Raw genomic sequence first — 15,456 nt, forward strand, 5'->3', positions numbered from 1 at the left:
ACGCCAGCCCGGCTCATCTTTAGACGGGAGATGATCGTGAGCAGGACAGGAGATACTAGAGCAGAAAGCTCAGAGGAGAAGTAAGAAGCCATAAAGAGCACAAAAGACAACAAATCTTCTTTGTCTCAAATCTGTTCATGGCCCGGCCTGGAAAAGCATAGAGGGCACAGACCCCCAGACCCTGGTGGGTTGGGCTTTGGGGTGAGAGGCTGGTTGAGAAGAGCAGGGGCAGCCCCCCCCCCCGCCCCCCCTCGCCTTTCCCATGCACTATTCACTCCTCCCCCGCTGGGCTAAGGAGGTGCTTGCCTCTTTGTGGTCCCAGTTCTGACAGCTGTGCTGAAGGAGTTTCAACTGGGGGCAACTTGTACACTCAGGTACATGATATGAACAGGGATGTTTCTTGTAGCAGTTTTATAATAATAATCAAGTTTCAACTTGATCTTACCATCAAGAGGAGCTGCTGTGGGTTTTGATATGCTGTAAAGCTTTTCACATTTCCTTCATATATATTTTTCTAGAGATCTGTCCCATCAGCTAAGGCAGCGGTTCTCAACCTTCTGGCCCTTTAAATACAGTTCCTCATGTTGTGACCCAACCATAAAATTATTTTTGTGGCTACTTCATCACTGTAATGTTGCTACTGTTATGAATCGTCATGTAAATATCTGATAAGCAGGATGGTCTTAGGCGACCCCTGTGAAAGGGTCGTTCGACTGCCAAAGGGGTCGCGACCCACAGGTTGAGAACCGCTGACTAAGGTAACAATGTATGTGTCTGTGTGTGTACACATGAGAATAAAAGAGAGAGAGAGAGAGAGAGAGAGAGAGAGGCATGTCAAGGAGGTTGGGGCTGTTCTTTCTCAAAATAGCTCTAAGAAAGCACCCCGGCAACCTAAATACACATACACACACACACACACACACACACACACAATTCTGCGTTTCTGACGTCCAATCCCACTCAGGAGCCCTGGCGAAGGACCCCACAGCCTCCCAGGGGGCGGGCGGGCTGTGAAAAGCAGGCCACGGCTAAATGAAGAGCCACTTTAGGGAGCCCAGTCAGTCACCTGTGCAGCCGGCAGGCTTCACAGACTCTCCAGGGCTGGCGGCTGCCGGTTAATTAAAAGGGACTCCAGCCCCACCGCTGTCATTCAGCACCCAGGGCGCAAGTGAAACCTCCGCCTTGCAGCTTTGCACCCGGCCCGGAGGAACGATGAGTAAGGCCGCAGCGGCGATGACCCACGCTCCTGGCCCCCAGCAGCCAGCGGCTGGCCCAGGTTGGCTGGCAGCCCAGGTTAGGGCTTTGGAGAGGGGGAAGGAGGCGCAAGTTCACCCTTTTCCCTTCTTTTCTCCCCCCACCTCCCTTCTGCTCTCTCTTACTCTCTGTCTGTCTCTCTCCCCTTTCATCAGTCATTCAGCAACATATTCAGGGCTCCTCTGTGCTAGGCTTCAGGTCAGCCCTCAGACACAGCCTGGGCCTCAGGAGCTTGATGTCCAGCAGAGGCGACAAGCGTGCCCACAGCTGTCAGAGAAGGAGGAAGCAGCCGGCTTCTGTGAGGATGCACGGGTGCAGGGCGGCACCCGAAGGACCCTGGGAGTGGGGACCTGTCTACGTTTTTGTTTTTTTTTTTAATATATTCTATTGATTTTTTTACAGAGAGGAAGGGAGAGAGATAGAGAGCCAGAAACATCGATGAGAGAGAAACATCAATCAGCTGCCTCCTGCACATCTCCTACTGGGGATGTGCCTGCAACCCAGGTACATGCCCTCGACCGGAATCGAACCTGGGACCCCCTCAGTCCGCAGGCCGACGCTCTATCCACTGAGCCAAACCGGCTTCGGCGACCTGTCTACATTTTGAGCCCTAAGTGCCTCACTCACCTCTCCCTAGTCTCGGCCTCCCTCCCTCCCTCCCTCCCAGTCTAGGGAACTCTGGCTTCCTCAGGGCATGTGGGGTGCACGCTCAGAGCTCTGGGCTTCACGGAGGTGCTTGCAGGAGCTGCTGCAGATGGGAGGTTAGGCCACACGCCTCCCCAGTGAGAGCGGGTTCAGGGGCAGCCCGGAGCCGCATCCTCAGCCTGAGCCCACGGGGATGGTCAAGTCGGCAAGGTTGGTCTTGGGTCCCTGCACTCGGTCCCCTTTACTTAGAAACCCTCCCTCTGACGGCAGTGGGTTCAGAGCCAGGCGTTCTGGAACCGATGTAATTCTAGATGCCAGAGCTGTCAGGGCAATAGTGGTCCACACCGTCTCTCAGTCCCAACCCCAACTGCAGGTTGGAGGCGTGAGGCCGAGAGGGAGAGTCCTTGCCTGTGGTCCCACCGCCAGTGCGGGCTGCTGGGTGAGGCGAGGGACTGAGGAGGAGCACCTCCCAGGGCCTGGGCCACCTCCTGGGTGACTGCAGAGTGTGCCCATTCTCGGAGCCGGTGGCTTGGATGAAGCAACCGCTGAGGGCCCCACACGATGCCACGTGTGTCACTGGGTGGGGGTGGGGGAGGGGTTCCTGAGAAGAAGGAGGTTTTACGGTGTCATTGGGAGGCCGAGACGCTCAGAGAAGAAACCACTGGCAAGAATCACAGAACCGCATGCTCTGATGATGACATAAACTAGGGGCCTCGTGTACATGTCTCTGCCTCTTCTCTCACTCTCTGTCCCTTCTCCTTCTGCTTTTCTTTAAAAAATATATATATATATTTAAATTGATTTCCGAGAGGAAGGGAGAGGGAGAGAGAGAAACATCAATGATGAGAATCTTTGATCAGCTGCCTCCTGCATGCCCCACACTGGGGATTGAGCCTGCAACCCAGGCCTGTGCCCTGACTGGGAATCAAACCGTGACCTCCTGGTTCATAGGTCACTCTCAACCACTGAGCCACACAGGCCGGGCAAGACGGTGGTTTTTAAGCTGGTTAGGAAGTGCCTAGCTCTAAGATTTCTAAGGCAGTGCCCTCAGCCACCGTCCCCAAAGTGCAGTTGGTATCTAAACATTGGAATCAAAGCGTCTTTCCGAGAAACTTCACTAGTTGTTCGTCTGCGGGCACTTTTGGGTCTTGCCTTTCCTCCGAAGATGCGAGAACGATTTCAGCCGCCTGGGGCCCTGTAGCCCCCCGCACATGCTCTCCCAACAGTGGGCTGGCCAGACCTCTAACTGTTTCCTCCAGGTCGGAAATCCTGGGGGTCTGAGGACTCCTGTTGAAGCAGGTCCCTCAGGTACAGGGACCAAGAGGCCTTCCCCACCTGTGCGGGATTTCACTCATAACTCCGAACCATAGTGCACGAGTATTTTAATTTGTTTAAATAGCTCTTTGCAAATAATCGGATCATCCCCAATCCACGTTAGGGGGGGAAACAAAGATGACAGTGTGAGGGCTTTATAGAAGGGGAATGATTGTTCTCTGCTGTCATTTCCTGCGTTGTAAAGGGGTGGATGGCAGGGTTCGCTGCCCCCCTCAGCATCTGTGGGGGTTATTGACCTAAGGTCTGTGAGCAGCTTGGGTCTGGGAAGCCCAGTGTGAGAACCAGGAGGGGGGCTACGACCCCCCGGCTGGGCATGGACGCCTGAGTGTGCTAGAATTCCTGGGCCAACTTCAGGTCTGCATGAGCCTTGGATGGACACGGATTTAGTCCACCATTGCTTTGATCCCTCTCCCCCCTCCACCCCCCAACACACACACACACACACACACACTCTCTCTCTCTGGGCAAGCCATTTGACCTCGGTTTCCCTGCCAATAAAATGAGGTTAATAACATACTCTCCTAAGGGTGCCTCTTAAGAATAATTGCCCAGTTCTTGCTGGGCGCTTTGAAGAAAATCGCTATGAAGATGTTCTGCTGGCTCTGGAATTTTCTTTGGTGAAAATATCAAACAGAGGAGAATGGCCAAAGTTCTGATTCTGGCCTTCCCCACTGAACCATTGCCCCCAGTTCAGTTGGAAGAGAGGGAGGCCTGGGAGGGGCTGAGATGAGAGCCTGGGCCTGCCTGGAATGTTAAAGGCACAGCCCTGCCTTTGATGCTTGCCTGCAACGCTTGTTAATTTTAATAGGAAGCAAGCCGAGGCGGGGAGGGTCTGCCTGGCAGAAGAAAACAGGTGGAGGCCAAAAGGGATCGGTGCAGACTCAATTTGCAGCTTGTTTGGCTTTGAAGTCGTTGGCCTCAGTGCCGGAGTCACAAGACAACTTGTAGTGTCAGGAGGGTAAGTGCAGACAGACGTCTGGGGGAAGTATGGAGCTTGGGCTCCTCTGTTCCCAGCTCAGCCAGGAGCAAATGGCTCCCGTCTCAATTCAGGAATCACTTTAGCGTCAATACTCCCCCAAGCTGGTGAATTTCCAGGGAAACGTCAAATAGGGGGCTCAAATGTAAGTGACCTAAGGGCTAGGTCAGTGGTCGGCAAACTCATTAGTCAACAGAGCCAAATATCAACAGGACAACGATTGAAATTTTTTTTGAGAGCCAAATTTTTTAAACTTAAACTATATAGGTAGGTACATTGTTATTAACTTAATTAGGGTGCTCCTAAGCTGGCCTTTGCTAAAAACGTCCTCCATCTGATTGAGGTACGTTCGCTGAGGTCGACCCCTTCCAACTCTCCCATCCACACTCGTCTTGTATACTTGTTTCGTCTATCTCCTTTCATTCATCCTCTCTATATGTCCAAACCATCTCAACATACCTTTCTCAATCCTCGACACTACATCTTCTTTCACTCCACAACATTCCCTAAAATTAATAAACTTTACTTAAAGTTTTAAGTCAACTTCGCACTGTACGTGCGCGCCCTCACGTGGTATTTTGTGGAAGAGCCACACTCAAGGGGCCAAAGAGCCGCATGTGGCTCGCGAGCTGAGGTTTGCTGACCACTGGGCTAGGGAGTTCATGTGTAAGAGTAAGGTCAGTTGACGGCAGGTAATAGGGGATGGTGGGGACTGTGGCGAAGTGACTAAGCTCCAATGGAATATTGAGATTCGGGAACGAGGGTCCAATTTTGTCAGCTCTTCCGATGGTATAAGAGACATTTAAAACCTGGATCGTGTGTGTGTGTGTGTGTGTGTGTGTGTGAACTATTCCAATTTTGAACACTGATAAGAGTCGTTTATTTGTTTATCATGTTTCAATGATCTCCCCGTGAACAACGCATGCATCCATAGGCCAGACAGGTCCACGGGGTCCTGCTTTGTAACCTCTGTTTTAGAATCCTAAATCTTCAGGATGCAGGCTCTTAAAACTCACCGAGGCCTTTGGTTACTATTTTCTAGAGTTTGCAGACTGATCCCTGGTTGAGGGCATCAGACTCACCCAGTGAGAGCTTTTGAAAACCACCGTTTTGTAGGGATTCTGACTCCGTGCCCTTGGAGTGGGATCTGGGAAGGGTTCCTGTATTTTCTGACTCCTCGGATGACTCTGATGCGCAGCCAGGTTTCGAAAGCGGTGACCTCACTGGTTCCTCTCAGTGATTTTTAATCTTTTGGAGTCATAAACCCTTTCGAGAAGCTGAAGAAAGTTACCCACACTTTCCCTGGGGTGGGGGTGGGGTGGGGGGGAGATGCTCATTCAGAAAATATTTTGCAAACAATGTCAGGGGGCCCGAGTCCCCTCCCTCTGACGGGCAACCTCGGCCACCAAACCTTGGAAGTCCCCGATGCTGGAACTCCATCTACAGGAGCCGTGAGAATGGCCCTGGGGTCCCACTTGCCCTCCTGCAGTGACAGGGAGCTCATCACCTTGGGACAGCCTATCTCTCTTGGGGGAACGGTTATCTCAATAAAGTCTTTGTGTGTGTGTGTGTGTGTGTGTGTGTGTGTGTGTGTTTGTGTGTGTGGTGGGCTGCCTCTTTCCATTAGCGGCCTTCTCCCCCTCCTGTAGCTTTCAGCCACAAGTCCCAGATATGTGACATGAGCAATAACTACAGATATGTTGAGGGGAACCCGATTTAGAGAGGGGGTTACCCTTCAGCTGAGGTTTGTGGGGGGAAGGGTATTCCAGGCAGAGAGAACAGCATAAGTCAGGGCCCCCTGGCCGGGAAAATAAAATCACTCCTCTCAATTCAGCACTCGCATAGAGCTGGGTCACGGGAGCTCTGAGGAGGAGCCGAGGCTGGGCTCTGCATGTGTTTGCATACTAATGAGGCAAGGCCAGGGGCTAATTAACAAGGGCCTGACCTCCTGGGTTCTTAGGCTGCCGCCTGCTGCTCTCCAAGTCTTTCTCTTTCAGAGAACCTTGAGCTGGTGCCTGGTCCCCATGCACACAATAGGGCCTTTCAGGACCTCCTTTGAATGAAGTGTCCTGTTCCCACCACAGTTTTTAAGATGCGGGGACAAAGCAGAAACTCAGAAGGACTAAGAAGTTTTGTTCCTCGGGGGGTGGGCAGGCCAGCGCGCTGCCAAGTCCCAGGACCAGCCTGTCAGGGTTGGAGAGCCGGCCACTGCCTTGGGCCTGGGCTGAGTCATGGTCCCAGCACCCGGGCTAAATTATCGCCCTTGGTTTACAGCTAGAAATCCCGAAAGGAGGCTCGGGTCATTGGTCATGGCTGTGGTCCCGAGGCACCAGGACAGACAGATCCCCCTCTTCATCCCCTACAGAGGCCAGAGAGGGCTCAGCGTGGGATTAATGGCGTGGGTTTCCCAGGAGGAGGGCTGGGTCTCTGGTAGAATATTTAGATCATTCATATCAGTGCAGGAAGGGACGACCAAGAAAAAAATAACACCGATTGCTCTTACAGCAAGTGATAGATACTCATCTACACTATGGTCATAGAAATGCAAATGAAAACTACAACCAGATATCATTTCTTAAATGTCTATCTGATTGGCAGAGATCTGGAATGCGCCGTGTGCTGCTTGGGGAGGTGGGGAGAGACGGGATCTGACAGGGATGGTGACACACACAGTGGCCCCCAGGACATAGACGGCCTATGTGCTGGCAGGAAACAACACTGCCGCTGGGAAACTATCCTATTCATTTACCAGGACGTGGGTGCAACTCACGGTGATCCTGCTTGCAAAGCATTGGGAAGCGACCGAATGTTCAGGAATCATGAGGCGTCGATGCAGTGGAATTCCAGGCAGCCCCGGAGAACAGCAGGCAGCTCTGCCCGTCCTGGTGGGGAAGGAAGGAGAAGATGGAGAAGTGTTAACCGAGGGGAGCGAAGTGCAGCATCGTGTGTTCAGGGAGGTGCAGGGAGAAGAGGGGGGCGGGGAGCTACCTAGTCACACATGTTTGTATACGAACAGAATCGGCTTGCAAGGAGACCAAGAAACACATAACAGTGGTTGCCTCTGAGGGGGGACTAGGGAGCCCGGGTCAGCTCAGCCGGGAGGGACTTATAGTGTATGTTTTTGTTTTAAAGCATTTGAATTATGTTTGTCCTATGCTTGTATTTCTTTTACAAAGGAAAAGGAAAGAGGGAAGGAAGGAAGGAAGGAAGGAAGGAAGGAAGGAAGGAAGGAAGGAAGGAAGGAGAGAAGGGAGGAAGAAAGGAAGGAAGGAAGGAAGGAGAGAAGGGAGGAAGGAAGGAAGGGAGGAAGGAGAGAAGGGAGGAAGGAAGGAAAAAAAGAAGGAAGGAAGGAAGGAAGGAGAGAAGGGAGGAAGGAAGGAAGGGAGGAAGGAGAGAAGGGAGGAAGGAAGGAAGAAAAGAAGGAAGGAAGGAAGGAAGGAGAAAAGGAAGGAAGGAAGGAAGGAATAAAGGAAGGAAGGAAGGAAGGAAGAAAAGAAGGAAGGAAGGAAGGAAGGAAGGAAGGAAGGAAGGCAAGCCACTCAAAAGCCCGGCGAACTAGTCCCCCATTTCACAGATGCTGCCCCTGAGGCAGGCAGAGATGAGCTAAGTGACTTGCTTGCCAACAAAGGGCAGGGCCTGGATTCTAACCCAGACCGACTGGCTTGGTCTGTGCATTTACCACCTTAGAGCTGCGAGGAACCTGGGGGTGGGGAAACTGAGGCCCAGAGAAAGAAAAAGGAGTTGCCTGAGGTCATGGAAAGAGGAAGCGTGGGATTAGTGAATCCTGGACTCAGCTGGAGACGTGTGCTCTAGCCCCGGGGCCCCAAAAAGGAAGAGGCTTCTAGATAATGCGCAGAAAAACCCTGTTTTTGTTGTGTTCACAGTTTTAATGGACTTCAAGGCATCTTAGAAAGAAGGGCAACTAGTACATGGAGTTTATAATTTCACAAAGGTTCCTGCTTAGAATGAACAAGCTTGAAGTGAGCCAATGTACTGGGAAGACAGCAGAGGAAGTTATGGTGGAAGGCGGGGGAGAGTGGGTCAAGGAAGACTGCAGTTGGGCAGCTCTGCTCCCCAATGGTGGCCGCCTGGGGTGTGGGGAAGCACGGGACTTGGTTGGAAGGTCTGTAGGATGATTCTCTGAAAGGTCGAGGGTCTCTGGGGGGACCTTGCCGAAGGCGGCAGCTCCTACCTTGACTTTTCCAAACAAGTCCGATCCCCCAGGGTGTTTTGCTAGAATCTCTATGTTTAGTCTTTAAAGACCCGGCCTTGTAGAAGCATGTATTTTTTCAGGGATGCTTATCCTGCTAATTGTATCTAGAGCTTAATTTTAGTTCAAAGCTGTTATGACAATAAAAGCCGAAGGAGGCAGGTGAGCAGGGCTACTTGGCAGCGATAGCCAAGTAGTGCCTTAGCCCACTCTTTTGCAGAAACGGGTGTTAGAGTCATCATTCATCCGTTATTCAGGGTCTGCGAGTCAGCCCGGCGCTGGGGCCAGAGGAGGATGTTTTTGAAATGTGTGGAATCTCAGCCTCCTCGCTCATGGCTCCTCTGCCCAGGAATTCCTACCCTGTCCTTACATTGTCATCCCACAACCCTCTCTGCCTCCCTGTCTGCCACTGTGGGAACCAGCACTTTTTATGGGCAATGGCATCTTCAAAGTGTTTTGGCTTCTTAATTAGCTGCCTTTCACACCCAGCTGACTAGATTCCCAGACATTCCCAAGGGAGGAGGGCTGCTGGGGTCAGCATCTGAACGCCTTGGCGGCTCTGAGTTCTAGACCAGCCTGGGAGAGGGTCCTGGTCTCACCGCTGAAATGCAGCTTATGTATTACTAGAGGCCCGGTGCACAAATTCATGCACCAGGGGGGTCCCTCAGCCTGGCCTTCGGGATTGGGCCGAAACTGGCTCTTTGACTTCCCCCAAGGGGTCTCAGATTGTGAGAGGGTGCAGGCCAGGCCAAGGGACCCCACCGGTGCATGATTGGGGCCGGGGAGGGACACAGGAGGTTGGCCAGCCAGGGAGGGGCCGAGGGAGGGCTCCAGGGCATGTCCGGCCTGTCTCACTCAGTTCCGATTGGCCAGACCCCAGCAGCAAGCTAACCTACCAGTTGGAGCCTCTGCACCTGGTGGTCAGTGCACGTCATAGCAATTGAGCGGCCTTAGCATATCATTAGCAGTTTACGCTTTGATTGGTTGAACGGATGACTGGAAGACCGGACACTTAGCATATTAGGCTTTTATTATATAGGATATATACATATGGAGCTTTGGGAGCCTCAATCGTTTTCATCTGTGAAATGGAGGGGCTAATAGGGTTGTTGGGAACACTCAACATATGAAGTGGCTGGTGCAGGACCACTACTCCATACATGCTGGTCCCCTTCACACTCAGATATCACCTCCTCCACACGGCTTCACTCCTCACCATCCCTCCTCTACCCTTCAGGGCATTCAGTGTTTCTCCCTTTTAACGCTGATCAGTTCTCTGTCTTGCATTAGGGTGAATGGTGTCCCTGTTGTAGTCATTAACTCCTTGAAGTTGGGGCTTATGTCTAAGGCAACATCGCATCTTTCTTGCTAGGAAGCTCAGGGCCTGGCATGAAACTCATTAAATGTTTGCGTGCCCAGAGGCCTGCAGCCCCGCTCTGTGGGCGAAGTCCGGTTCTCTCAGTCATTAGCTCCATGATCTTAGGCACGTTACTGATCTTGCCTGGAAGGCCTGACCTGTAAAATGGGAATAATTAATAAATGGCACCTACATCACAGGGTTGTTGTGAGGATTAAATAAGTTAATGTGCTTAGAACAGTAGCTGCGACAAGGCAAGAGCTTTATAGCTGTTGGCTATTCTTACGTTTTAGCTATTGTGATTAATTCTGCTATGAATATTGGGGTACAAGATATCTGCAATGAACATGGAGGTGCAGATATCACTTCAAGATAGTGATTTTATGTCCTCTGGATACATACCCACAGTGGACTTGCTGGATCCTTGGGTAGTTCTATGTTTAATTATTTTATCTGTGTATGGAATCTTTTTAAAATATATATATTTTACTTTTATTGATTTCAGAGAGGAAGGGAGAGAGAGAGAGAGAGAGAAACATCAGTGATGAGAGAGAATCATCAAGCAGCTGCCTCTATGAGGGAGGAGCTTCAACCCGGGCATGTGCCCTGATCAGGAACACAACCATGACCTCCTGGATCAATGCTAAACCAGAGTCACTCCGGTTGGGCTCTATGTTTAATTTTGGAAGAACCATCATCCTGTTTATCACAGTGGCTGTGTCATTTGCATTCCCACCAACAGTGCACACCAATTTCTCCATATCTTTGTGTGTATGCTTTCTTACCTTTTAATTTGGTTCATATCAAAGTATTACCTATTCAAATAATAAATTACATATACATTTAAAAAAATATATATATATATTTTAAAATATATTCTATTGATTTTTTACAGAGAGGAAGGGAGAGGGATAGAGAGTCAGAAACATCGATGAGAGAGAAACATCAATCAGCTGCCTCCTGCACACCCCCCACTGGGGGATGTGCCCGCAACCAAGGTACATGCCCTTGCCCGGAATCGAACCTGGGACCCTTCAGTCCGCAGGCTGACGCTCTAGCCACTGAGCCAAACCGGTTAGGGCTAAAATATATTTTTATTGATTTCAGAGAGAGGAAAGGAGAGGGAGAGAGAGAAACATCAATGAGAGAGAATCATCCATCGGCTGCTTCCTGCACGCCCCCTACTGGGGATGGAGCCCACAACCCAGTTGTGAGCCCTGACCAGGAATCCAACTGTGACCTCCGGGTTCATAGGTCAATGCTCAACCACTAAGCCATGGCACCGGGCAATAATTACATATTTTTAAAAAGACCTGCTGTGTTAAAGAGGTGAGGGTGGGTGAGTAAAGGGACAGGACAAGGATAAAACAAATAGCGGCCCAGGCTGGTGATCTGTCTGGCCCCTTCCTGCTTGGAAAGGCCAGGACTGTAGAAACGGAACATGGAGTCTCCTCGGGCCTGCTCTGCCCCTTGGAGAAGTGGTGCTCAGATCTGCCCAGCCGCATGCTGCTTTCAGCTACAGGAGCTCATTCGAAGGTGGAAAAACTCAAGCCTCCCAGAGTGGTGCGCCAGAGGTGGCTTCCCGCCCAAAGAGGTGGTTACGAATGCTGAGTCAAGCCTCAGCCAGCGTCTGATGCTGCCCACGCCCAGGTATGGCTCCAGGGCACTATAAGGAGCACACACCTAGGAAACTGGAACGCACTCCCGCCATCAGCTTTGATCTGAACCCTGGGAGTGTGCTGGGCCAGGAGCCGGTCCCTCTGCTCCTGGGATGCGGGGCTGACCCCATCCCGCTGTGGCCTCTTCCAATTTCAAAAGCATCCGAAGGCTCTTGGGTCTGCCTTGCCTTGGCAGGGCCAACAGGTCATTGTGGGCACAGCTCTGGTCACATCTTCCCATCAATGCCCCTGTGGGTTTGGCAGGGGGAGACCAAGTCAGGAGGAGGCTTGCATCCATCACAACAACAAAGAGATGAAGGAGAGTGTATTTGCGGATTAAACAAAAATCACAACTTATGTAAGTTATATTGGTATTTCAAAATCAGAAGCTTATGCCTGGAGCCAGAGAAGGTTTGGAAGAACTACATCAACAGAAATGAATCAGTGTGTTTCTTTGAGTGAATTGTTTGTCAAGGCTATTGTGTTATTTGAATCCTGTGAGATCATATGTTTTCTCTATTTTCTGAAGAATCTTCAAGTGGAACCTCAGGGGTCTCTGACTCACCCAGAATCATGAGTCAGGCTTAGAATCCTGCCCAGAATCTCAAGCATGGTCTTGTGGGTGTCCTAGTGCCAAACGAGAAGAAAGAGGTGCCACTCCCCAATGCTTATCAGTCTAAGACCATTGGTTGAACCTTCCTAATGCTGCGACCCTTTAATACAGTTCCTCATGTTGTGGTGACCCCAACCATAAAATTATTTTCGTTGCTACTTCATAACTCATTTTGCTACGGTTATGAATCGTAATGTAAATATCTGATATGCAGGATGTATTTTCAGGGGTCGCGACCCACAGGTTGAGAATCGCTGATTTAGAACTTTTTGGCGAGGAGAAGTCAGTAAGCCAACCCTACAGGGTGGGATTGAAACGCAGGGTAATGAGAGGGGCTGGGGGCTCAGGAAAGGCCTCTGTGAAGAGGGCAGCATTGGACCAAGAGATCTGATTGACACGTAGGAGCCAGGCTTATAAAGATCTGGGGGCTCTTTCAGGTGGAGAGAACCATAAAGTGGGGTAGTTGGTCCTGCCAAATGAGTTATTTAAGATGTGACTATTGATTTATGTGAAGAGGCCGATCATTCACTGACCAAATATTTAAAGAGCACCTGCTATGTGCCAGTAACTGTTGAGGGTGCTTGGATGCTGCTAGGCTGGTGGAGGGAGCGAGGGTGTTGTGTAACAGTCCTGGTGTCCCACGCCCTGCTGCCCCGCTCTGATCCCGGGGTGAGCGGCTCCTCTTCCTTTGGTGCTGGCCTGTCCGCTCTCTGCCGAGTGATGGAAGAGGCCTGCCCCAGGATTTGGCCTGCGGTTCTCCAGTGATAGACACATCTTCCTGAGTCTGGCATTCCGAATTTGGAAGTTAATTTTCCAGAAAATAGAAGTCAGTCTCCATTATCAATGTTTAAAAATATATTTTTATTTTAAAAAATATATTTTTACTGATTTCAGAGAGGAAGGGAGATAGAAACATGAATGATGAGGAAGAATCATTAATTTGCTGCCTCCTGTATGCTCCCAACTGGGGATGGAGCCCAAAACAGGGCCATGTGGAATCGAACTGTGACCTCCTGGTTCATAGGTCAATGCTCAACCACTGAGCCACAGTACTGAGGCTTCTTTTTTTAAAAAAATGTTTATTGATTTTAGAGAGAGAAACATTGATTTCTTGTTCCACTTATTTATGCATTCATTGTTTGATTCTTGTAGGTGCCCTGACCAGGGACTGAATCTGCAAGCTTGGCTTGTCGGGACAACACTCTAACAACTGAGCTACCCGGCCAGGGCCCACTTCTTCTAATGTTACCATCTTACACAATCATGGTACAAAGAAATTAACACCAGTGCAGCTCTAGCCAGTTTGGCTGTGGATAGAGCATCAGCCTGCAGACCAAAGGGTCCCAGGTTCGATTCCCGTCAAGGGCATGTACCTTGGTTGCAGGCTTCTCCCAGGGCTAGCTCGTGCAGGAGGCAACCAATGGATGTGTTTCTCTCCCATTGATGTTTTTCTATCATGGAAATATATCCTCGGGTGAGGATTAACAAAAACAGAAAAGAAAAGAAATGAACATTGGTGCAGTATTACTAACCAAACTATGAACTTTAATCAGATTTCGCCAGCTCTCTCACGAGCGACCCTTTTCTGTCCCAGATCCCACCAGGGACTGCGTTATTAGCCATGTCTCCTGATCTCTTTCGCTCTGTGCCAGTTCATGATTTTCTCTCATCATTGATGCTTCTATCTCTCTCTCCCTCTCCCTTCCTCTCTGAAATCAATAAAAAAAAAATCTAAAAAAAGAAAGAAAGAATACAGAGAGAACTCACATACCTTTGCTCAGTTTCTCATAATGCAGAACACCTGCTCCCGCTGGCCTCCTTGCCCCAGCCCACTCCCCAGAAATAACCTTGTGACTGTTGGAGGCTTGTCCAGGGCACCCTCTCACCCTGCTTCCCTCCAGGCCTTTAGGCCAGCGTCCTAAGGTGCTTAACCTCCATTCTTTACACCTGCACACCCTCTAGTGGGGGTGCTTTGCCTACACAAAATTAGAACAAGGAGCCGGAGGGGCAGGCAGCAGGCGTGTGCCTAAGTCAGCATCTAAATTCTTGGCCTCACCTGGTTCCCACCAGACCTTGACTGGCTAGGTTGGTCTTTCCCATCCCAGGGCTGAGAGTGAACCTGGAACAATGCTACTGGCTAACAAAAAAAAGACAGGAAAGACACCAGATTTATTACAATAGCAACCCTGACAAGTCAAAGGCAGCCTTTTCATCTAGAGGTAATAACAACAACAACCTAGTAATACTAACTTTTTATGGGAGCTCTTATTAAGTGCCAGGCAGAGCTTTAAGTGCTTTATTTATATTAGTTAGTCTAATTCTCACAGCAACACTCCCCAGAAGTTCACTGCAGGACACAGTATGTGCAGAGGTTAGCAGCTCAGGAGACCACCTGGGTTTGCCATCCTGGCCCTGCCACCTACCAGTGCAGCTCTAGCCAGTTTGGGTGGCCTTGGGTTTATGTTATATAACCTCTCATGACTCAGTTTTCTCTCTTGTAAAATGGGTGTGATGACAGGATCTCCCCCCGGGGTGGCTGTGAGGATAGAAGGAGTTAGTGTGTGTCAAGAGTGTGTAGAGAATACGCCAAAACCGGTTTGGCTCAGTGGATAGAGCGTCGGCCTGCGGACTCAAGGGTCCTGGGTTTGATTCCGGTCAAGGGCATGTACCTGGGTTGCGGGCACATCCCCAGTGGGAGATGTGCAGGAGGCAGCTGATCGATGTTTCTCTCTCATCGATGTTTCTAACTCTCTATCTCTCTCCCTTCCTCTCTGTAAAAAATCAATAAAATATATTAAAAAAAAAAAAAAAAAAAAAGAGTGTGTAGAGAATAAATGCGAGTGACTGATGGATGAGGAATTTGAACCCAGGTCTTTCTGCTGTTGAGCCCTGCGGGCTTACCCAGCACACAGACAGGAGGACAGACTCAGGGCAATTTCCATTACAGGACTGACCAGAGAACCGCTAAGGACTGTGGGGTCTGGACATGGGACAGAAGAGGAAGTGGGACAGAAAGGGGCTGGGAGTCCTCAGAGGCAAGGCCTATCCGGCTATCTGCTCAGGTCTTACCTTCCACTAACGCCCTCAAATTTGGACATTATTATGAAAGAGGTTACAACTAGTCAAGACGCACCAATAGGCTTGAGGAAAAAAAAGATGCTCATTTGTACAGCTGAATTTACAAAATGCAAATATCGACAATATTCTAGAAGCCATTTTTTAAGACCTACCTACAGCATCTGACCTAGTTATACTCCTCCTGGCAACCCTCTCTTCCCGTGGCCTCCAGGACACCATACTCGCTTGGTCCTTCTTCATCAATGGTGGCTGCTTCTCGATCTCCTCTGTTGGTTCTGTGAATGAAGGAGGAGCCACATGGTAGACCCGACAAGAGCAGGCAGCCACATG

At 50.2% G+C, this 15,456-nt stretch overlaps 1 protein-coding gene across 5 annotated transcripts in view; it reads right to left on the reverse strand.

Annotated features, from left to right (window-relative positions):
- The window catches only part of MT4 (metallothionein 4), a 41,403-nt gene that overhangs the window by 5,005 nt on the left and 20,942 nt on the right, over positions 1-15,456 (reverse strand). For 2 of the 5 annotated variants that reach the window (XM_070398736.1, XM_070398738.1), the window contains exons 2-3: positions 15,293-15,401; positions 6,960-7,092 (exon numbers count right to left, since the gene is read on the reverse strand). In XM_070398736.1, coding sequence (XP_070254837.1) covers positions 6,960-7,092; positions 15,293-15,401 — 242 coding nt within the window. Of the gene's footprint in view, positions 1-6,959; positions 7,093-15,278; positions 15,402-15,456 lie in introns of those variants that run through there. The other 3 variants (XM_070398737.1, XM_070398739.1, XM_070398740.1) reach the window with 3 other exon arrangements.

This window comes from Myotis yumanensis, unplaced genomic scaffold (genome assembly GCF_028538775.1).
Source record: "Myotis yumanensis isolate MYYU_CA2020_CCGP unplaced genomic scaffold, mMyoYum1.0.hap1 SCAF_18, whole genome shotgun sequence".
NCBI classification, from domain to species: Eukaryota; Metazoa; Chordata; class Mammalia; order Chiroptera; family Vespertilionidae; genus Myotis; species Myotis yumanensis.